The sequence below is a fragment of the Vombatus ursinus genome, unplaced genomic scaffold, assembly GCF_900497805.2.
Source record: "Vombatus ursinus unplaced genomic scaffold, bare-nosed wombat genome assembly UNPS02009062.1, whole genome shotgun sequence".
Lineage (NCBI taxonomy): Eukaryota > Metazoa > Chordata > Mammalia > Diprotodontia > Vombatidae > Vombatus > Vombatus ursinus.
Window position 1 is genome coordinate 21641035 of NW_020948840.1, and position 25003 is coordinate 21666037.

Here is a 25003-nt window from a genome sequence, read left to right on the forward strand (position 1 = left end):
TCCACCATATCAAGCTCAGGGACACACTGACACCCTCCAAAAAATACATATCTCCCTCTCTGTAAGTTGCTTCTTTGCTGTCTATACAGTAATAAGACATCAAGTCAAAAGAAACGAAGCCTCTGGAGAGTAGTGAACAAGATATCAACCTTGAATGTTAGCATTGTTCAAATTAAATGAATGTTGCTGAATATAATACTTCCAAATGCAGAATGATTAAATTGAGTTGCAGCAAACCAAGAAATTACTCTTCCTTGGGCTCACTGCTATACCGTCATCTCAAGGAATTACAGATAAACATAGAAACCTTTCAAATAGGTTCCATTTAACACATAAAACCATGAATTATAGTTAATTATGGCTTTAAAAATCTACATAGTAATTTAATAATAATAACTGATATTTTTATGGCATATTAAAACTTAGGATGCACTTTTTTTTGTTTTTTGTTTTTTGCTAGGCAATGGGGTTAAATGACTTGCCCAGGATTAAATGACTTGCCCAGGGTCACACAACTAGTGAATGTTATATGTCTGAGGCCAGATTTGAACTCAGGTCGTCCTGACTCCAGGGCTGGTGCTCTATCCACTGCGCCACCTAGATGCCCCTAGAATGCACTTGAAAACATTTTATCACTTGATCCTTACAGTATTCCTGTGAGATAATTATTATGTTTGTTGTTGTTGTTCTCATTTTACAGAAAAACCGAAGTGAGAGAGATTGTAATTTGCCCAGTGTCATACAGCTAGTAAATGCATTAGGTATGGCATGCTCTTGTTGATTCAATTTTGTAGATGGCCCATTTTGAAGAGGTAAATTAAACTTCCCTAACCCATTAATACAACAAAACATTTTATCAATGGAGGCAGAACTATTGTATCTTATGGAAGTTAAGCCTAGAATTGAGGGAAATAAATGATTATTGAGTTTGGAAGTTAGCTAAAAGCCTAACAGTTTATCTCTTGAGGTGTCACTAAATGATTGAACATAGTGGTTTTGGAAAGAGGTCATAGTCACAGATGAATATCGACCCATTTTTCAGATGACTTAAGTTAGTCTAGAAGGATAGCTAAAATGTCCTGCTTTTTCTGAATGCAAAAGAAAATAAGAGATCTTTTAATATATGTGTTCTAAGAAAGTTGACTTCAGAAGAATTTTGTATATATAATCTTATTTCACCCTTAAATTCCACCTAAAAATGAGCCTATGTCCTTATCACCAAAATATTGGTGTTTTATATTCAGAATGTTTTATATTTTTAAACATTTAAATAATTTAAAGGAAAATACATTACAGAACAATATATTTTAAGAGTCTAAATATTTTAACATTGAAAACATAAATTTACTTGAATTTATTACCTGCCACAGAATTCCTTTCAGCAAAAAATACATTTGGTAAAGGGAAGTATATTACATTTCAAGCGTATCGTTTCTTGCCTGGAACTCAAAAGTGTTTACACATAATTTTATTTTATAGCATCATAGGAATTAGAACCAGAAAGGACCTTAGAGTCCATTTAGTCTAGGATAAATATTAGCTATCACCATCATCATCAGTTTGACTTTGAAAGAGAGAAGAGATATAGAGTGATTGATTAAGGAGATGGTAGGGTATAGTGTATTTTTCTTCCAGGATGGAGGAATCTTGGGCATGTTTATAAGCAGGACAGAGGGAACCAGTAACTAAGAGAAGATTAAAGAATCAGATGAAGGTGGATGATTGTGGGGGCAGTCTGCTAAAAAAGATGGGAGGTGATGATATCAGAATCACCTCTTCATTAAAAACTAGAGTAAAGGAGGAGAGTATAGTACATGATGTCAAAAGCATGTGAGATACAGAGAAGAGTGTGTATCAAATAACCTTTATTTTTTAATGAGTAAAAAAAACTTTTATGAAGCACTTACTGTGTGCAAAGTGCTTTGTGCTAAGTGCTGGGGATGCAGATGTTAAAGTAAGACAGTTCCTACTGTAAAGGAGCTTACATTCTAATGGGAGAGAGAACACATACTGGAACTTTGAGAAGCAAGCCAGATAAAGGAATTTGTGGTCTTTAAGGTGTAGCAGCAAAGCAGATAGTAATGAATTTTCTTTGATGTCATTTCCACTGATAGAATCATATCCATTTCTCTTGTTGAACCATTTGACAATGCGAAAGTCATTGGTAGCAAGAATTTTTTTTTTTGGGTCTTCAGTAGCTGTGACTTCTGAGGAAGCAGGACTATAGTGCCCACAGATGCTACTGTGAGGTCATATTTCCATCCATAGTGGTTGCTTCCTGAAATCATGGTATGGGGCCTGTGCTGGAAGCTGGACTAGTGGTGTGGGTGGATGCTGCCACTGCTAGCACATTGGTGCTTACCTTTCCACCAGTGGCAGTTGCTATGGTGGTATTGAAGAATGTGGACTTGTTCTCCTCAGTGATTGCTCCATTTTATGAATTTGGAGCCCAGGATCAAAATGCAGTGGTCTGGAGGGCCCTGCTATTCCCAGTGTTCATGGTTTCAGCTTCTTAGGACTTTTTCCATTAGGATGTGAGGGTAGGTGATTATAAAGTGCTTGTGGTGGTTTGATTTGCCTGGTACATGCTGCCCCTGTCTTTCCTGCAGGGGTTTCTGCTAGAATAGTTTGTTTACCCCTTAGATTTAAAAAATTTTCTTGGTAAAGTATAAGGCAAGGTCCTCTGATGAAAGGGTAGTAGGATAGTAGATCTAAAGAAAGAATTATGGAATAGCCTTTTTGTGGGGAGAGGGATAGAAAATCAAAGAGAAATAAAAGAATTGCTTTGCGCTTGTGGTGAGGGCCTGGTTGAGATATGACAACATTGAGAATAGACAAACAGTTGGTTTGATTACATGATTTCTTCCAGCTCTGTTTGGCAACATGTGAGAAAAGGAGAATGTTAAGAGGGTTGGGTTTTGGCAAGTTAAGGGAGTTGATAGGTTGAAGAGGCAAACTGTGGAGGACAGTGTACCTGTGAACTGGCTAACATTTTAGAGTCCAGATTGGAAAGTGAAGTTAGAATCTGTATGATGGCCTGGGAGAGTTCTGAGGATTGAGAGATTGGAGGTTCCAGTGAAGATGAAGAACACCTTCAGAAAACGTGAGGCTTTTCTGTAATGAAACTAAACACAGAGGGATCCCATGTTGTTTAGTCAAAAGTATGATGACAATAATATGGCGTGCTATTTTCCCTGTGATACCCTCATCAAGGATACCTGCTGTGTATGTGTAGGGGATTCTCAAGAAAACATTTCATAGATGGGAGAGTAGTAAAATAACTCTGTAATTGTTGATTTTTTTTCCTGGTCAGTTTTTTTGTTTGTTTGTTTTTTATTTTTTGTTTTGTGTTTTGTTTTTTCTTTTTGGTATTAGTCAAGTCTGATTTTTTTCATATCTTTGGTATCTTTGCATCATTCAGCTACTTTGTGACTTGATCCTTAAGCATCTTTTACAGTTGTGTGACCTCTTGCACAAGTGTTCTCTTTGTATACTTGACCTAATCCATCTCTTTTTCCTATCTTTGTTCTCTTCCGTGGTGTTTCTACCTTCTATAAAATAAACACATCTGGGAGAGTGTTAGACTCCTCTAGGTTACATTATCTTCCATTACTCAAATTAGCACCATATTTCCATTGCACTGGAACCACTTACCATATTTGACATAATTACAGGTTTGAATTGTGTGAATCTGCATACATATGAGCTCTACAGAGGCTCCATTACTTGAACTAATCAGGACCTAGCTGTAATTTTCTTATCTTTTCATCCTCTGCAGCTGATGTTGGTACATAAGCTACAGTTATTTATCTAGTGGTCTTTTTGCAAATATTTATGAGCACTGAAATATGAAATAGTCAAATGCCCCATGAAATATTTTTTGTTGCCTTTGGACAGAGAATAAAACCAATTCTGTCAACTTATTTAATTCCTTCTCTATGGAGAGCCCATAAACCATACTATTTAGCTGCTACTTTCCGTTTTCTGATTTCATTTAGAGTGAGAATGTCAGGATGCATAAGGTTCATTTCTTCGAGTAACATGTTCAATTATTTATTGGACGAAGACCTCACATTTAAAGCCCAAGTTCAAGTTTATAGAGTCAGTCTGAAAACAGTAAGCTCTTTAGCACCCTTTGTTCTCTTGTTCTTCTTTCTCTTCAGAAGTGGAAGGGCGGGAACTCCTTGAGACTGAGGGTCATTTTGTATCTTTTTTTTTGTTTATTTGTTTTGTGAGATGAGATGGCCAAAGAAGTCATCACCAAGTGGCAAGGCTACTGGTAATGAACTTCAAATAAAATCAAGAAGTTATGTTTTTGTAATACAAAAATTTCAAAAATATTATGAAAATAAGATAACATACAGATTCTCAATTGACAAAATTCTTCATGATTTTCATATTTTCAATCCATAAAATAACTATATTAATATTATTAATGGAATATGTGGACTTGTTTTCAGAAGCAATTTCTCCAAATACATGGTGCCATTATGTTGTTACTTGTATTTTTTAGCTGTTAATTGAGATTGATATTTTATCTTTACAGCAACATGGGAAAACCCCATTTTATGCAAATAAGAAGTTCTTGATAATAAATTTGTAATGCTTTGTTTGATAAATCAGGATATTTTTTATTCACCTGTAGCCAAAATGTAAGATTTTCAGGCTCAAATGCTTATTTCAGCATAATAGGTAACAGAAGATAAGTTCTTGTTCGAATAGAGTAAAACCAAATATGTCATGTTTGTCTGAGACAAATAGGTTCGTCAACCATTCACATTTATAAATATTTAGACCTTCAAAATGAAATGAGAATTATTTCTGTAGACTGGCAAAAGAATTAATAAACAGGTCTTTACTTCTGTTTCATTTAACAGCAGATATTTTTTTAATTGGGAAACATCAAGAATATTATTTTGTATATTTATTACCAATAGCTCTAACACATTTAAGTTGTTATTTGATCATTCTTTTTTTTCAAATATATATTTGATCATTCTTGATCAGAGTGTAAATTAGAAGACCTTACATTGATTTATCAAGGGAATAGTTTTCTAAGAATAGTAGCTAACTACCTATTTCTGGAGGAAATTTTTGTTATAAAATGAATTTACTTTATCTCTATTATTATGGCAAAGTTTTTAATTTCTCTTAGATCAGATGGCATTAAGTGCTTTGACTTGAGAAAGCTTTGTGTATTTTGTTATCACAATTTTTAAAAGTCTGCTTTTTAATGGAATATTTCTATAAATCAGTTACTTTTAACAATTTGAAAAACTATGTAGCTTTTCACTCATTTTTCTGCACAAATGATTATGACAATGATTTTACAATCACATTTAAACTAATGCTTATAGGTCAATGTTTTGGTTGAAGTGCTTTTTTTTTTCTTTTTTTGGTCAATTGGGGTTAAGTGACTTGCCCAGGATCACACAGACTGGTAAGTGTCAAGTGTTTGGTCTGAGGCCGCATTTGAGCTCAGGTCCTCCTGACTTCAGGCCTGGTCCTCTATCCACTGTGCCACCTAGGTGCCCATTAAGAAGTGCTTTTAAAACACATATACAATGTAATTGTGCTAAGCACTAGCAATACAAAGAAAGTCAATCTTGATTATTTTTCAGTGCATAATCAGTGTATATGTCATCTCATACAGCAATTTCATTTAAAAATTTTGTCTATTGAAAATATATCTTGATATGAATTATCATGAATGGATTTTTGAAATAAAAAACCTTACCTAAACTACCATTAGTTTCACCAATATCTTGTATGTACATCTGTAATAAACTGAGCATCTTTAATCATATCTTTCCTTTATTTTATTCATTGTAGAGCAAAATAGGGAGCTTTTAGTTTCTTGATTAACTGATTCCAGATGTCTTTAGACATATGGGTAATTAACTTTTCTCACAATATTATCTGCAAGTTGAACCATTTGAAACTGTTATACATATCATTTGCTAAGCATCATTTCAACTACAGTGGTAGTTGCAAGTAGCATCAACATTTCTCATATCGGATGAGGTTTTTTTGTACTTAGTTCTCTGTAAGCAACTTTCTATGATTCAAGCAATCCTTTTGATATCACAGAATATGATTTGTGAAAAACTTACTTTTTATTTATTAAAAACATCTAATTTTCTCGGGAAATTCTTTTGTTTCAGTAATAGTTGGGTTGTTGTCCTTCATTCTCAAAGAGGACCAAAATGACATCGTTATGTTGGGGTCAAGGTACAGTGTTCCAACTGTGGCTAATCAGACCAATATAAACTCAGAAGGCTCTACCATAGGTCAAGCATATATTTACTAATATATTTATACATTTTCTTTTTAGCATTTTAATTGATTTTTATCACCTTCATTTTTCAGTACTTAGCACAGTGCATATAGTACTTAATAAATGTTTATTGATTGATATTATTTACTGATTGACTACATCCCTTCCCATTCCTCTGACAAGGGAAACATCAAAGAATAAAAAAAGTGAATTTTTTAAAAAAGTGATTCAGCAAAATTAACCAACACATTTACCAAACTTGGCAGTAGACTGCATGTACACTTAGATTTAGATCATAGATGTAGAGCTAGATAGGACCTTAATAAGCCATGTAATCTGTCCCCCTCATTTTATACATGAGGAAACTGACCCAGGGAATTTTTGACTTGTCAAGATCACGTGGAAGGTAAATGCTACAGATAGGATTTCAGGCTATCATTTCAATTTAGTGGGTGTTATGCTTTCTGCAACTAAAGCATTCCTATAAAGTTCTCTTATCTTGCCTTAGTTTGTTGCTAGGTCCCAGAATTTTACTTTCATAACATTTCTCATATATACTTCATTCTCCCCTTTGACACGCTACCACCCCAGTGGGGACCTTCATCCCCTTCTGCCTAGAATATTGCAGTACTTCATCGGCTGGTCATCTGCCTCAAGTCTCTTCTTGGTCCAGTCCATCTTCCATTCAACTGCCAAACTGAACTTCCTGCAGCACAGGTCTGACCATGTCATTCTGCTATTCAGTAAACTCCAGTAGCACCCTTTCACCTCCAGGATCAGACATAAAATCTTCTGTTTGGCATTCAAGGCCCTTTACAACCTATCTTTCTTCTGCATTTTCGGCTTTCTTACACCTTCTCTAAATGTCCTCTGATCCAGCAACACTGGCCTCTATGTTGTTTCTTGTACAAGATACTCCATTTCCAAACTCTGGCCATTTTCATTGTCTGTCTCCCTCATTTTTACTTCCTGGCTTCCATGGTTTCTTTCAAGTTACAGATAAAATTCCATCCTCTATGAGAAGCCTTTCCTGACTCTTCTTAATGATATTAATTCCCTCTATTGATTATCTCCAATTTATCCTGTATATATCTTGTTCACACGTAGTTACTTTCATGTTGCATCCCTCTTTAGACTGTGACATCCGACAAAAGGGCCTGTCTTTTTACTTTCTTTGTATTCCTAGCACTTAGCACTATGCCTGGCATATAGCAGATGTTTAATAAATGCTTTTTGACTGTTTTTACTTTGTGTTTCTGCTTGTGTGCTACTTAAATTATTTCTGTTGTCTTTGTTTCTGTTCCAGCTGCTTGAGTGAATTTTATCTTCAAACCAGTTATGTAATTTTTCTATCATGAAAGGATTGTCATTTCACTTTTTAAAAAATTACAGAAAATAACATTTGAGAGAATTTAATTTAAATTTATTTGTTGGAAATTTGAAATCATTAAAACAGTTCTTGAAAATGTAATAATTCTTAAAACATTTCATTCTTTAAAAAGATGCAGTTTTTGAGAAACCATATATTATACTTACCAAAATTATTTTTTGCAAAATACATTTTTGATCACTTTTGCTTTTAACATTGCCTTCATTTTCCCCTGTATCCCTCCCCCTTACCCTTCCCAGGGAATCAGTTCATTTATCAAATAATTTTTTAAAAGAAAAGGGAAATTGGAAGAAGAGGAAAAAATTTGAAATTGATCAATAAAATGAAGAAATTTGACACTATAAGCAACATTCCACTCCTCTACCTCTAGGAAGTAGTGGGAGGAGGTGTCTTTTTATCTCTCTTTTTTGGAGCCAAACATATTTGTGATCATTTTTGCAGCATTCATTTTAGATTTTTGTGGTAGTTCTTTCCATCTTTATTGTGTGATAATATGTTTTGTTTGCTTGTTGCTGTTTTCTTCTCTTACGCTTTATGTAAGTCTGTGCTTCTTTGTATTCCTCATCTTTGTTGGTTCTTACAGTACAATAATATTCTAGTACATTACCATAACATATTTGGCAATTAACCAACCTGTGGGAATCTGCTTTATTTCCAATTCTTTGTTATTACGAATAGAGACAGCTAGGTAGTGCAGTGGATAGGGTGCCAGGCCTAGACTCAGGAAGAAAGACCTGAGTTCAAATTCTATCTATCTTCAAACATTTACTAGCTGTGTGAATCAGGGAAAGTCACTTGACTTCTCTCTGCCTCATTTTCTTCAACTGTGAAAATGGGGGTAATAATAACACCTATCACCCAGGGTTGTTGTGAGGATCAAATGAGATAATATTTGTTAAGAGTTTGGCACATAGTAGGCAATTCTTTTCCCCCTACAAGTACTATTATAACTATTTTGGTGTATCTGAAGTCAGATTCCCTGAAAAAAATTTTTTAATGTACAAATAGGTACAAAAATTGGTATTTTCTCTCAATCCCCATTCCTTTTCCCATTAAGAGAAAGAGACAAGCAACCACCTAGTAACAGATATTTATGTGTATGTGTACATACATGCACACACATATGTAATATATGTGTATATATGAATATATCTGTGTATATGCGCATATGTACACACGTATACACATATTGCCTAGCAAAATAAATTCCATAATTGGTAATGGGCAAAAAGTATATTTTTCGTTCTGTACCCTGAGTCTCTCACCTTTTTGTTATCATTGGTCTTCTGGAATCATGGTTAGTCATTATGTTGTCAATCAGATTTCTTAAGTCTTTTAAAACTGTTTTTACAATTTTATTATAAAATTTGTTGTCTTGGTTCTACTCACTTCACTCCACACCAATTCATTTGTTTTCCTAGGTTTCTCAGAAACCATCTCTTTCATTGTTTCTTAAAGCATAATAATATTTCAAGTTAAGTCAATAAGCATTTATTAGATGCTAACTATCTGCCAGGCACTGTGCTGTGTGCTGAGTCTACAAATAGAAGCAAAAAGAAAAATAATCCTTGTTCTCAAGCAGTTTACTTTCTAAAAGATGGGAGACAACATATGAAAGAGCTGAAAAACAGGTAAGGGTAGGGGGGAGATGATGGTGAAGTTGGGCGTGTCAGAAGTAGAGCCAGGAGAGGATGGAGGATGCCTGGTCTGTGCTCTTCTTCCAAATAGAGGGTTCCAGGAAGACCTCACCAATGGAAAAAGGGGACAGTATGGGAAGATGGATGTTCCAAGGTTGGAAGGCCACAGAGGTTGAGGGAACTTTCATTATATTCTTATATAATTATTTAGTCATTTCCCGATTGATGGGCACCCCATTAATTCCAAGTTCTCTGCTCCTACAAAAAAAGCTACTATAAATATTTTTGTGCATATAGGGATTTTTCTTCTTTCTTTGATATATTTCACGTATATCTCTTGGTCAAAGGGTTTGCACAATTCAGCGTTTTTTGTAGTTATAGCATTATCCCAGATTCTTTCTAGAATGACTGCATGAATTCCTACCTTCACCAACTGCACATTAATATGCCTATTTTACTGTAGCCCTTCAAATGCTGTTTTCCTTTTTTGTCAACTTGGCCAATCTGGTAGGTGTGAGGTAGTACATTAGAGTTATTTCAATTTGCATTTTTCTATTTATTAGTAATCTTGAGCATTTTGTTTTATCTTACTTCAAGCATACTGCTTTTTCTACTTCAACATTCTACCCCTTAAAAGTGTTGCATCTTTTTAAAATTAAATTTTCTTTTTTCAGTGAATGAAAATCTACTTTCTTTCCCTTCCAGTTCCCCTACCTCATACTGAGAAAGCAAGAAAAACAATACATGTAGAGTCAAACAAAACAAATTCTTTCATTAGCCATGTCAAAAAAAGTCTAAATTTGTGCACTGAGTCCATCCACTCTATGTCAAGAGATCAGTAGCATGTTTGATCATTCATTCTCTGGAATCATGGTTAGTCATTTATGTTGACCAGTGTTCCTAAGTCTAAAGGTGTTTTACTTACAATGTTGTAATTGTATAATTGTTGTCCTGGTTCTATTCACTTTACTCTGTATCAGTTCATGCAAGTCTTCCCAGGTTTCTCTGAAACCATCCTCCTCATCATTTCTCATAGAACAATAGTATTCTATTATATTCATGCTTCTTTGGCCAATCTCTGATTGATGGACATCCTCTTAGTTTCCATTTTTTTTTTGCCACTGCAAAAAGACCAGCTACAAATATTTTTATATAAATAGATCTTTTCTTTGTTTATCATTTTGTTCTCTTTGGACTTTGAATCTAGTAGTAGTATTGCTGAATCAAAGGGTATGAACAGTTTAATAGTTTTTTGGGTATAGTTCTAAATTGCTACCCAGAATGACTGTACCAGTTTATGGTTCTACTGACTGCATTAATGTATCTGTTTTCCCACAGCTCCTCAAGTATTTGCCATTTTTCCTTTTTTTATCAGATATATTAGTCTTATGTGTATGAGGTGGAACTTCAAAGTTATTTGCATATGCATTTCTCTGATTATTAGTGATTTAGAGCATTTTTTCATATGACTGTTGATAGTTTAGATTTCTTTAGAAAATTGCTTATTGCTAGTCTTTGACTGGGCAGCTAGGAGGTGCAGTGGATACAGTGCAGGACCTGAAGTTGAAAAGACTCATCTTGTGTTCAAATCCAGCCTCAAACATTCAGTAGCTATGTGACCCAGGGCAAGTCACTTAACCCTATTTGCCTCAGTTTTCTCATCTATAAAATGAGCTGGAGAAGGAAATGGCAAACCACTTCTATATCTTTACCAAGAAAACCTCAAATGGGGTCACAGTCAGACATGACTGCAAAATGACTGAATATACACACATTCTTTGACCATTTATCTCAATTAGAGAATGGCTCTTCTTCTTATAAATTTGAGTCATTTTTTTGTACATCTAGTTCTTAGTCAATGTGATCAACAAATCCACTGAAGTTTCTTTTTTTGTTTACACTATTTGAAGTTATAATTTTATGTAAAATATGATAGTTGGTTCTAGCTCAATGGAAATATGCAATGGAATTTTTTAAAATTAAGTTTATGTTTTTTTCATGTAATGTAACAGCAAAAGATAAAAGAAAACATATTTCTGACTCAAATTTATTACAAAGTAAAAGTAGTTATAGAAAGCAAAATAAAAAAAATTACTGGATATAATACCTAAGGATAAGCCTTCACTAATGATATGACAAAAACATTGTTATTGTCATTTAAAATATTTTAGCAGCATCAACTGGATTCTCTTTCTTTAAGTCTTTATATAGATACTTGTAAGTACAGAAAGCTTCATGTGCATCTTAATGAATTTTTTGTTTAGTATATTCACCTTCTAATATTTTCTTCAAGACATTAGGTTATTTGTCTTCATCTGCACGGTTCACTTCTCTGGCATTTTTAACATTATACATTTGAACTCACTTTTTAAAGCAATTGAACCCTTCCTTATAATAAAACCTTTTTCATTATCCACTTATTTCCATTTTCTTTCACTACCTTAAATAAATTTAAAGCTTTTGTTTGAATGGTTACTCTGGCAAAAGGAATGCACTTTGATTGCAGTCTTCAAATGGTACCTTTAACAAATTCTTTGTTTCTGTCATTGTATCACAAAACAAATAATGTATCACAAAAAACACAAAAATCTGATGCAACTTTGCCTTTTTATCTTGTTTTACCTGTATTTTATAACACTTTTCTTAGATTCAGGCAATTTGACATCTTGTTCTGTTTTGGGGTCACTATGATCATATTCATGCTTATTAATTATATAAATTGTGTTCTCATGTAATATACAGCCTCTTTTTTTTCTGTTGGCAGTATTTCCATTTGGAGTACTCTTCCTTTTGTCCATTGACAAAAAGGACACAAATTTTTTTTTTTAACCCAAATGTTGCTATGTGGTATGCAGCAGCGTATCACGTCCACATGCTATGATAGGCAAATGCAGACTGATGATATATGTTAAAACCCTTGATTAGTTCATGCAAATTGCGTTAGTTGAATTTTGACTCACATTAAATGCAATCTGTTATGAATTTATAATTTACACTAAATGTTTTCAAAACTTTATTTTTGAGTTTCCCATCTCTGTAGGCTGACTTTCCCTGGAAGATTTTAGTTCATGGACTCCTATCTATCTTTTCTTTAGTTCCTTTGAAATTTACTTTCCCAAAATGTAGGGCACATATGTGACAGCACTTAGCATAGTGCCTGGCACATATAGATGCTTAGTAAATGTTTATTTATTGATTGATTTACTATATCCAATATTCACAGAATCACAGAATTTCAGAATTGGGAAGTTCTTAAGTAACCATTAGTCCAACCCATACTCTCAAAATAATCCCTTCTACAGCATACCCCACAGGGGATGATCCATCCTTTTCCTGAAGACCTCCAGAGAGGGGGTACCTACTACCTCCCAAGGCATCTCATTTCACTTTTTTTTCCAGGGCAATTGGTGTTAAGCAACTTGCCCAGGGTCACACAGCTAGTGAGTATCATGTGTCTGAGGCCGGATGTGAACTCAGGTCCTCCTGACTCCAGGGTTGGTGCTGTATCCACTGCACCACCTAGCTGCCCCCCATTCCACTTTTATATAGCAGTAAATGTCAAAAAACTTTCTCTGACACAAAGTCTGAATTTGTCTCTTTGCCTCTTTCTCTTGTTCTTCCTATCTCTATCTTTTGAGGTTAACAGAAGAGTCTAATTTCTCTTCCACGTGAGAAGAAAACACATACAACTGGTCCAGCCATTCTGGAAAGCAATTTGTAATTATGCCAGAAAAAACTACTGAACTGTTCAAACTCTTTTACTTAGCAATACCGTTACTAGCCCTATAACCCCAAAGAGATCAAAGAAAGGAAAAGAATCGTATTATAAAAAAATATTTACAGCTACTCTTTTTGTAGTAGCAAAAATGAAAACTAAGAGGGTGCTCACCTAGTGAGGGATGACTAAACAAATTATGGTATATGAATGCAGTGTAACATAATATGACATAAGGAATGACAAAATGGATAGTTTCAGAGAAAACTGAAAAGACTTGTGTGGATTGGAACAAAATGAAAACAATTTATAAAGTGATAACATTATGAAGAAAAATAATTTTGATTGCATAAAATTAAATTTTTTTTGCACAAACAGAATCAATGTAGGTAAAATTAGAATGGAAACAGGTAATTGGGGAAAAATCTTCATATTAAGCTTATTGGATAAAAGATCTCATATACAAGATATATAAGGAACTGATTAAAGTTTATAAGAACAAAGGCCATTCCCCAGTAAATAAATGGTGAAAGGATATGAATATGTAGTTTATAAAAGAAGAAATTTGGGGGCAGCTAGGTGGCACAGTGGATAGAGCACTGGTCTTGGAGTCAGGAGGACCTGAGTTCAAATTCAGCCTCAGACACTTGACCCTCACTAGCTGTGTGACCCTGGGCAAGTCACTTAACCCATTGCCTAGTCCCTACCCCCACCTCCCCAAAAAAGAAGAAGAAATCCAGACTATTAACAAACATTTTAAAAATGCTTCAAGCCACTGATAATTAGAGAAGTGCAAAGTAAAGCATTTTTGATGTTGCAGTTCACACTCATGGGATTGGCAAGGATGACAAAATATGAAAATGGCAATTATTGGAGGGGTTCTAGGACAACACACACTCTAGGCCCTATTAGGTATCCTTAGCTAGGAAGTCTGTGTTGTATTTTAAGCTATGTTCCAAAAATCTAAATCTGATTTTTTGACCCCATCTACTCAATCAACTGTGTACCTTCCAAATCTTCTGAGTCCTTTGCTTCATATCAACAGAAATAATGACAACACATTGTGTGTTCTTTTGGTTTCTAGTTTCTTACCCTAACACTCATTAATACTTTCCAGATGCCATCTAGGCCAACCCTTATGCAAAAGGAATACCTCCTATAACATACCCAACAAGGCCTCCAAGGTAGGAGGACTCACCACCTCTTGAGGCAGTCTCTTTTACTTTTAGACAGCTCTAATTATAATGAAGTTTTTCTTGATATCAAGCCTAAAATGTCCTTTTTTGCAATTTCTGTCCATTTCCTGATTTTGCCCACTGGGGCCAAACAGAAAAAAAAATCTAATCTATCTTCTAATATCTGCCCTTTAAACACTTGAAAACAGCTACCATGTCGTCCTCGAATCTTCTCTTCTGTGGGCCAAATATTTGCAGTTTCCTTAATTTCTCCTTATATAACATGAGCTCAAAGGCCCTTTACCATTCTAGTTGCTCTCCTCAGGATACTCTCTGGCCTATCAATGGCTTTTTTAAACTATGGTGCCCAGAACTGAACACAATATTCCATATGAAGCGTGACAAGGGCAGAAATATTGTGGGACTGTCACTTCTATTTCCTGAAGTTATATTTTTCTTAATACAGCCCAAGACAGCTCTAGCTTTTTAATCTGCTTCATGACACTTTTAATTCTTATTGAACCACTAAAGCTCACTGAAACCATTAGATTTTTTTTCAGGACAACTATTGCCCAATTATGCCATTAAAAAAAAATGAAAGACGGTCAAGTATATTAATTACTGTCCAGTGAGCTTGATTGAGTTCATTCCTGAGAGAAGTCCATAAAAGATCATTTTAAAATGGTCATTAAATATTTAGATAAGGAAGCAGTTATTATGAAGAGCCAGAAAGGCTTTATCCAAAACAGGTTATGCCAGGCTAACCTCGCTCCCTTCCCTTCCCTTTTGACTTAATAAACTGGTAGAGTGAGTAATGCTGTAGATAATAATTTTCTTATAGGGATCTTAAGAGGTCATTCTAACTTTCTTCATTTTGCAATATAGGTAAATGAGACCCCAGAGAGATGACACAACTTGCCCAGGGTCACTTAGGCAGTAAGTGGTAGAACTGGGATTTGAACCTAGATCCCTTGACTTTTAATCTAGTGCTCTTTACCCTGTACTCTTATTTAATTCAGTAAACTTACCCAACATTAGTTAAGCACTTCCTGTCAGTTAGTCAGTGTGGGTTATGAAGATAAAAATAACTTACCCAAGTCTACCTAATTTAAAATCCATTGCTCCATTTACCATAGTACGGTGTCACTCCAAGATTTTGAGTCAGGGTCAGCAGGAGGATGGTGGCAGCAGTAGAGATGGGAGACTGGTTGAAGGGGGGATGGGTTTTGTGGGGAAGATGCTGAGTTTGGTTTTCAATGTATTGAGTTGCAAATATTTGTAGCACATCTTGTTGGAGATGAGCATGAGGCAGTTGGTAATGTGCAGTTTTCATTATGGGAAAATATTTAGTTAAAAATGTAGAGGGGATAATTGAAGCAATGGTGACGAATACGTTTTGCCAAGTGACAGAAGGAAGCAAATGATAATTAATCATTGGTTGTGGAAGAATGAAAAATGAAGAGAAAGCATTATAATGGAAACTGAGGGAGGAGAGATTATTTTAAAGTAGGGATTTGTTTTAGAAAAATCAAGGAGGATGACAGCTGAGAAAAGGCTATCTTGGACAGAACAGTTTCAATAGAATTCTAGGTATGGAAGTAAAGTGGTAGGAAACTGAGTGTGTTAGGAAATGGAAGTGTAGATTTCTTTTTAAGGACTTTAATTAAGTGCTTGTTGATAAGTGGGAATTTGGCATTGAAATGTGTGTGTGTGTGTGTGTGTGTGTGTAGAAATAGTGGATGATAATTTAATAATAATAGCTAGCATTTGTATTATTCCTACTATGTGACGGGCATTGTGCTAAGCACTTTACAAATATCATCTCATTTGATCCTTACAACTACCCTGGAAGGTAGGTGCTATCATTATCCTCATTTTTCAGTTGAGGAAACCAAGGCAAACAGAGGTCAGGTGACTTACCTGGGGTCAGGTAGCTGGTAAGTGTCTGAAATGGGACTTTAATTTGGGTCTTCCTGACGCCAGGCCCAGTTGTCTTTCCACTATACCACATAGCTGCCTTGAGGGCAAAGTAAAGATAAGGTAGTGGTTGTTACATTAGCTTTTTTAGAATGGTGAAATCTAATTATATTTTTAGGCAGAAGGAATTGAGCTAACATAGGGAGAAATTGAAGATGCCAGGGAATGAGCAAGGTAATAATAGAATAAGGTCCCAGAAACCTGAGATAATAGGCTCATTTAATTTCTTTAGCCTTCATTTATTTAATTGCCAAAAATAAATTAACATGGTCACTATCCCTTCTTTCCCAACCACATTCTCCAAAGCTGTTTTATAGATAAATGGAAGAATGTTGGTGCCCTTAATAGAAATAGGTACATGAGGAAGAGGGGTAAGTTGGGACAGGAGTGGATATTAATTCTGTTTTTGGACATGTTGAGTTTAAGATATCCATAGTACATTGAAGTAGAAATGTCTAATAGTAATTTGAAGAAATGGGACTGAATCTCAGAAGAGGTTAGGGCTGGATATATAGATTTGGACGTTATATACAGAGCTGATAGTTTAAGCCAAGGGAACTGATGAGCTGGGAGGACGAGGGAGGGAAAGAGATAGAGGGGAGGAAGAGGAAGAAGAAGAAGAAGAAGAAGAAGAAGAAGAAGAAGAAGAAGAAGAAAAGGATGATGATGAGGAGGAGGTGGTGGTCATTGTCAACAATGTCAAATGCTGTAAAGGTTAGAATGGATGAAGACTAGATGTGGCAGTAATGATATCCATTGGTGACCTTGGATAGAGCAATTTTGGTTGAGTGGTTGGGTCAGAAGCTAGATTGGCGGCAAATTAGTGTGCATGAAACCATTTCAGCTAAGAGTGTGCCTTGACCATTCTTCACTTTTTTTGTTTGCCTTAGCTCTTTTATTATATTTTATTGTCAATCCTATGATGGCCATAAATAATGAAGAATTTAATGTAGCATTAGTATATATACACACTCATTACCATTAACATCCGTTTTGCTTTTCTAGGCCAATAACATGTCATGTATAACAAATTTCTTCATGACCAGGTTGAAATGCCTGTTCATCTGTCTATCTGTATAATAGCAAATGTGAATAATGCCCAAATGGTGCTTTTAAAGCAAGAGAGGTATTGTGGTATAGTAGATAGTGAGCTGGTCTCAAAGCCAGGAATGCCTGGGTTCAAGTCTCATGTCTGATAAATATTAGTTGTATGACCCTGGACAGGTTATTTAACCTCTCAGTCCTCTAAGCCTCTACCCTGTCTGTCCTCCAAGACAGTAAGTTGCAGCCCAGGTGCTTACTTGAATTGGTAGAGGGAATTTTCTTACCTGAGAGTTCCCTATAACAGTGAAACTACAGGTGTCCAGTCTCTCTTCATTAGCTATTATGGTCTTTTAAAAAATTCACTACCAAATTACTTTTATTAATCTGAGTATTATTGTGTTAGTTTAGAAGAAGCCATGACTCAGCTTGAGAATAATCCAGTGTTTCCAAGAATTCCAGAAAATACTTGAGTGATACTTGAACTTTGAGAAACTTCTTTCACATGAGGATTGACAGCCTGACACAAATTAACTGGTTGTTTTTTCTTTATTAATTCAGTTTGTTTATTTGACTTAATGGTTCCGGGTAGCAATTATTTCTAATGTAATTTGTTTTGCAGTGAGGGCCGAGGAAAGTTGACGGTATTTTCAATTAAAGCTATGTTAGCAACCATGTGTGGTGGAAAAATGCTGGACAAATTAAGATGTAAGTATTTTCTTCTTATTTCAAAGATTCTTTTATCAGACCAGGCCTTTGTATGGTCTGCAGTTAACTTTTAAAATGTTTGAGCTGACACATTTTATTTCTTCTGTCCTTTGTTCCTAGCTAGCTGTTCACTTCAGATGTGTTTGTAATTAATGTTGACTACTGTTCAGATGAAACATTTCTGGCTAATTGACTTGATTCATTTTCATTAACTAGTCTTTCATTTTTGAGGAGGGGAAAAGAGGGAGTTGGAGTCAATAGGGTGACATTTATTTTGTTGCCCCATCCTTAGTATGTTATATAATATCAAAAGATTTATAAAACAACAGGGAAGTATTGGTCTCTTTTATTTGGAGAAGAAATCTGATAACTGCTTTTTACTTACTTTTCATTTCCCCATTCTTTAGCGAGAGTATTTATTATATTTAAACTGTTTATTATTGCTCTACAGCTTAGGCACTTAGGGTCTGACAACCTGTTTTTTTTAGTTATTGCTACTTTTCCCTGTGGTAGCTCACTTTTGGTCATTTCATTATTTCTTAAGCCCTCCAGTAGAGCTTAGGGGAAAACAGGAGATGAAATCCAAACCTAATTAATTTTACTTCTTTTTCTCTGTTAGATTAATAATAGGTGAGATTGAAACACTTGACTTATACGACAATTTGACGTTAGGTGTGAATCCCAATTGTCCATATCTTGCACTTTATCATGGTAGTGAATATTGCCTGCATTTGTGTTTTAATGAAAGATTTTGATATGTAGGATCATCTCAATTATCTGAGAATTAAAAAAAAAGGTTAAAATAGAATTACCCTTGACTACAGGAGGTTGACCACATTTGATGATAAAAATATAATTAAATCTCCCCTTTTTGGTTATTTATAAGATGGCATCCATAGATATTGTATCTGAGGGTTAGAATTCATTTTGTATCCTCTCATGCCAAACTAGAGAAGAAGTAGAGAGAGCTGTAATGAAATAAGATGAATTTGAGGAGAAAAAGAAACTAAGTTGAGATTCCTTGTGGAGGTGATTGAAAAGTGTGGTCTCCAGACTGCTAGAATTACCAGCTTAATTAGGAGTAACAAAAACTGAGAAATGGGTAATTGGTTGTATATTATGCATGATCAATTAATCAATGAACAAGTATTTATTAAGGGCTTGCTATGTGCTAAACAATTGAAAGCAACAGTAGCTATCTCAGCTGGGAGGACAGGAGGGAGGTTGGTATAATGTGTATGGGATGTGATATGTATGGTTTCTTCGAGTGATAAAATATTCTACATTTACATAAAACAGGATTGGCAATCATTGTTAGTGGGGTACCATAATTACTCTAATTTCTTCTTGTTACTATTGGTTTGGGGAAGATGTGTATCCTTGTGTTCAGATTGTTGCGCTTATGTGTACTGAGGTATATGAGGGTCCCTAAAACTCAGATGGTGACAATTTTCTTTACATGGCCTCTAAAGTAAACCTTATAGAAGAGTAAAATTAGCTAATAGGCAGATGAATAAATCTCTACTGACTGGGGGATTTCTCACAGTCTAGCTTTTATTATGTGTGGTAAGGCTAACCTCTTAGATTATTTGTGTGAACATCGTGCCAGTTAAGTAAAAGCAGTAATGTGCTTTAGCATTAGTAAGGAGAGTCGATGTTAGAGTTATTTTTTCCTCACTGTAACTCTGTTATGCCTCACGTCTCCAGTGACACCAGCAAATCACTTGACGAAAACTGTTTAGATAATTGAAACTTTCAGCATCTTTTTTTTTTGGAGAAACATAAAACACAGGATCATAGATTTAGAGCTGGAAGTGACCTTAGAGGCTGTTGAGTCAAACTCCCTCATTTTATAGATAGGGAAACAGAGGCACAGAGTAACACATCTAGTTAATGTCTGAGATGGGATTTGAACTCTAGTCTTCCTAACTCCAAATCCAGCACTCTATCTACAACTCCACACTGCCTCTATGATAGTTTACTCTTCCTCCACCATCCGCTACTGATGTAAGTTCACAGTATTTCTGGTTACCTAAATATTTGCTTTGACTGTAAAAAGTCTAGGGGTTAGTTATAAATAAAAAAAATTTAATTAGTGCAGAAAGCTAGACTTTTGCCTAAATGTTAGGAATTTTCCTAACTGAGGGCACTGAGTAATTGTGATTGTATTCTTAACTTTTCATTTAATATAAACTCCATAATGCAACAGAACAGGGAACCCCATTGACCTGAGGAGCAATTATATTACTGTTTTTTTTAAAGGAGCTAATTGCTGTAAGAGGTGGTGACAGATTAAATCCCCCAGTGTTAAGGAGATGAAGACTGTGACCAACTGTACCTTCCAGCAACACCCACAATCACTAGGGTTACAAGCAGTTCCTTTGTATTCAGTTTTTTGTTATGTTTTGCTTGGGGGAAATGTACTTTATGACTTGTATCTTTTTTTTTCTTAAAATATATTTTTTAAAAACACAAAAAGCCTTTTGTTAGGTTAACCATTTTAGATGGAAGATTTTCCAAAACGTGTAACATCCATCCTTAACTTCCTAAACAGAGCATTTAAGTACTTAATGTCCTCAGGGACTACAGACGGGGACTAAATGCCTCTACAATTCTGCTTTTTTCTTTTTAATACACAGAAAAGGAAAAGCAAGGTAACAGGAAGGAGAAAACACTAATTACTGGAATGAGTAGAAAAGGCTTCACAGATTAGTTGATACCTCAACTGAACTTTAAAGGATTCTAAGAGGCAGAGATGAAGAAGGGAGTATATTCCAGGAATGGTATGTGGGAGCTAGCTTTTAGTCTCTTCACATTTCCTCACCTCCCACCTCTTTTCCACTACCCTTTTATGCATTATCTTCCTTCATTACAATGTACGATCCTGGAGGACAAGTACTGTCTTGCTTGCTTGTATTTGTGCTTTTCTGCCCAACACTTAGCATGGTGCCTGGTACATAGTAAGTGCTTTATAAATATTTGTCTCTTTCTTCCCTCCATTTCCTTTTGCCTCCATCCTTCGTTCCTTTGTTCCTTCATTCCTTCGTTCCTTCCTTCGTTCCTTCCTTCCTTCTTTCCTAGCTTGTCTTGCCAAGAGAACGTCCAGTAGGCAATTGATAATACAAGACTGGAATTCAAGAGAGAATGAATGGAAAAATATTCATTAAGCTCTTATGTGCTAAGCACTGTACTGAACTCTGATGATACAAATAGAAATGAAAGACAGTTCCTTCTCTCAAGGAGTTTACATTCTAATAGGGGATATGGCACAAATAGGAGATTTTCAACTACAAGTCAGATGGAATGACTCTGGTTCTCAGGGTGTTGTAACAGATGCATTATCATCTTCTTTAATGTTCTTTCCACTGTTAAAGCTTTAACTACTTTTGATGTTGAACTCTTTGACAATGCTGGGGACTTTTCTGGGTCTTCTTTTGTTATGTCTGCCGTGAAGGAAGGGGCTACAGTACCCACAAGAGTGTAGTTGACTTGTGGCATTTTAACAAGGGTACATTCCTTGGATTATGATTGTGAGGACTAGACCAGAAACATGGGTGGTAGTCTGTGGGGTGGGGGTAGAAGAGACTCTGCTGTTCTAAGGATTCTTGTGCCCAGGGTCGTAGGCTCTTTCCATCAGAATTTGAAGGGAGGGTGTTGGTCAAGCTTGTAGCAATGGTTTGATTTCCCTGGTACATGCTCCCTTCTATCTCTCCTCAGGGTTTCCTGTTTGGTAAACTAGGCTGACTTACTTGCCCTGTTGGTGACAGATGGTGGGGACTTCCTTCAGTAATTTTCATCCTGGAAGTAGGAACACAGAAGGTTTAACCTGTGGCCAGGGGATTGGCAAGCTGTGAATAATGATATGACAAGGGTGAAAGTGATTCAAAGGTAGAACAGAGTATGCAGCTGAACTAATCAGCTCTAAGACTGAGACAGTAAAGAGCAGTGAAACTAGAGCTAGAGTGATAGACTGTGAGAGCAGAAAAATATAGTGGGATTAAAGGTTGGAATGTGTGCAAAGCTGAAGTTTAGAAGGAATGATCCAAAAGGAGATATAAAAGGATGGGAAATTGTGATCAGGGAAGGGAATTGCATAGTTTGAGATCGTGGAATTGGCACAGTGATTAGAAGGACTAGTCCTAGTATGGTCGCTGAGGGAGTGATTGAACTAGAAGCCCAGAATACTTGAGAAGTTGCTAACTAATGTTGGCAGACAGAGGCTAGAAGTAGCCGTGGGGAGCAAGGAATATACCAGCCCATTTTCCTGGCTCTATTTGTCAGGAGACATGAGAGAAGGAGCAACCAGCTCTGAAGAAGACCAAGAATGTCTTCCAGAGTGAGTGCAAGAAGACATAGTGTGTGAAAGTAAGAGAAATAGGATGAAAGGAAGTTTCATGATAGAGTAACTAGGTGGTGCAATGAATAGAGCACTGGGCTTGGAATCAGAAAGACTCATTTTTATGAGTTCATATTTGGCCTCAGACACTTACTAGCTCTGTGACCCTGGGCAAGTCACTTAACCCTGTTTGCCTCAGTTTCCTCATCTGTAAAATGAGCTGGAGAAGGAAATAGCAAAACCACTCCAGTATCTTTGCCAAGAAAACTCAAAATGGGGTCATGAAGAGTCTGACATGACTCATTAATAGCAGAGGCTCTTGAAGAAAGTGGAAGGGAAAGGCAGAGGAGGTGGAGAGTGAGGTAGTTGCAGGGTTTTATTGCCTCAGCACACAGTAGCTTTGGACCTCTGCAGCTCAAGGAGCAGGAAGTGAAAATTTGCTGGCCAGAGTACTGGGAAGTACCAACCTCCGTGGTCCTGTGTGATGAGATTAAAATGGCAAAAATTTGAGGAAATTGGCATTGTGGTTGTTTCTCTTTCTAAAAACAGACTGACTTGAGAGGTGGATGTGGAGGTGCAGGGAGAGTCAAGTGGTTCATGTTAAAGGTCTGGTTCAGCAATACTTGATGATTGAGTTTTTGGAACCAAGACTGAACACCTGCAGGACATAAGCTCCTTAGCCTCATCTATTTTAAGATGTACACGGCATAAGACACACTCCATATGTACTCTATGTATGGACTGTGTACTTGGCTTCTTCTCTTAGCAGATCAGATAAAGGTAAGAATAAAGACAGATAAGAAAACTGTTGAGCAATCTTTTAAAAATTATTTCTGTAAAGTAAATGAAACTTAAGTAAGGATATTAGAGAATTCTCCTTTGAGTAAAGTATATGGACTTTATGACCTCTACATGTCCAGAGACTTACATTTTTGTTCCTTTCGCCTTGGTTTTTGAGAATGTTACAGGTAGTTTAGGTTGTCTATTAAATGAAATGTTAATATGTTGATAAGTACCAGAGGGAAATATTAAATGATCATTCTTTGGTACTTTGATCATGTGCTTTTCTCTTACCTTTTGTTCACACTTTCTGTTGTGTCCTATTCTTCAAATCTTTGATTCTGTTCTATGTAATATTTATCTTTAATTTTCTTATGCCTTCAGATTCGTATTTACTGTGCCTACTTGTCCAGTTTTCTTGCTCTTCCTAATTTGGCCTTTTCTGATCACACTTGTACATCTCATTTTTCAATCCTTTCTTTTTTAAAAAATTATTCTTTCTATTCTTATCTGTATAATTTCCTTTAGTATTAGATAACCTCTCTGATTGTTGTGAAAGATTTGAGGTAATTTTTAATTAGGTTTCTTTTTCAGATTTCATCTAAGATCTTGACCCTCAGATTTTACAATGACTTGGTGCCAGTTCTATGGAAGTGATGACTAAACAATTTGGCAGCCTCAGGAATCAATCTCTCTCTCTCTCTCATATGTGTATATATATGCATGTATGTATATATGTACATATAAACACATGCATATATATGTATATGTATATATGTATATATCATGTATATACATATATATACACACACTAAATTCTGAGGGAGCATAGTTAGGACTCTGTATACTTAGGATTTTTATCAAAATATAAAATTTTAAGTTATAGTACAGTGACTGAACTGAGAATATATACACCTCAAAGCAAATTCATGAAATAATTAACTATCTAGCAAAGTAAGTTCATTTACTTAAATGTAAATGTAAAGATATAATTATTTACTTCTTCTGGTTCTGAAATATGATCTTTTAGAAATGTACTTAGTCAGTCTGGGACTCAAATCCCAACTGCCGCTACTCATCAGAATATGACAGGAAGCAATATAAAAGCAAAAGCACTGCATTTGAAATTTGGAAATGTGGGAGAGCCCTCATTCCTCTACTGACAATCAGTGAAGCTTGGGTAATTCCCTTAATTTCTCTGAGCCTCACTTTTCTACTTTGTAAAATCTGAGGATTAGACTAGATTGGGGTTCTTTATCTGGGGTCCATGGATCCCAAGGGGTAGGTGGATTGACTTTAGGAGGATATCTAGGAACTTGAGTGGGAAAAATACATTTCTATTCTACTGTTATTGATTTCATTTGTAATTCTTTTTATGTATTTAAAAACCTTCTTCTGAGAAGGAGTACATGACACAAAAAAGGTTAAGAATCCTTGGACTAGATGATCCTAAGAGTCCCTCTCAGATCTGAGGTTTAATGGCTTAAGTCATAAAGCAGTAATAATTACCTACATTAAATTATTCACTTGGTTAATACCCTAATAGGTGAGTTTAGAGGTATACTTCCTGTACATTGAAATCAGTACATATCTCTTCATTTAGGGTTTTGTAACCTTTCATTGATTTTCAGAACCTCTTTTTTCCTTATAGCTTTTGTTAGACTGCCTTCTACCTCTCCCTCATGTAATAAAGGCTCAGGATAATTTGACTTAGCCCTTTAAAGGGCTTCAAACATCTTTTCTGTTTTCAGAGAATGTTAGACCTGGAAGGGAACAGAAAATCTAGTCCAGGTCTTTCATTTTACCTGTGAGGAAATTGAAATCCAGATAATTCAATTGCAATGTAGCGAATAGATGGTCCTGGGCCTACAACTATATTTTCTAGTCCTAGTATTTTCTTTCTCTCTCTCTCTCTCTCTCTCTCTCTCTCTCTCTCTCTCTCTCTCTCTCTCTCTCTCTCTCTCTCT

General features: G+C 35.6%; 1 protein-coding gene across 5 annotated transcripts in view; it reads left to right on the plus strand.

Moving 5' to 3' along the window:
- Positions 1-25003, plus strand: part of DTNB (dystrobrevin beta) — a 344903-nt gene that overhangs the window by 51804 nt on the left and 268096 nt on the right. For all 5 annotated transcript variants that reach the window (XM_027850435.1, XM_027850436.1, XM_027850434.1 and 2 more), the window contains one exon: positions 17835-17920. In XM_027850435.1, the coding sequence (XP_027706236.1) occupies positions 17835-17920 (86 nt within the window). The remainder of the gene's footprint in view (positions 1-17834; positions 17921-25003) is intronic.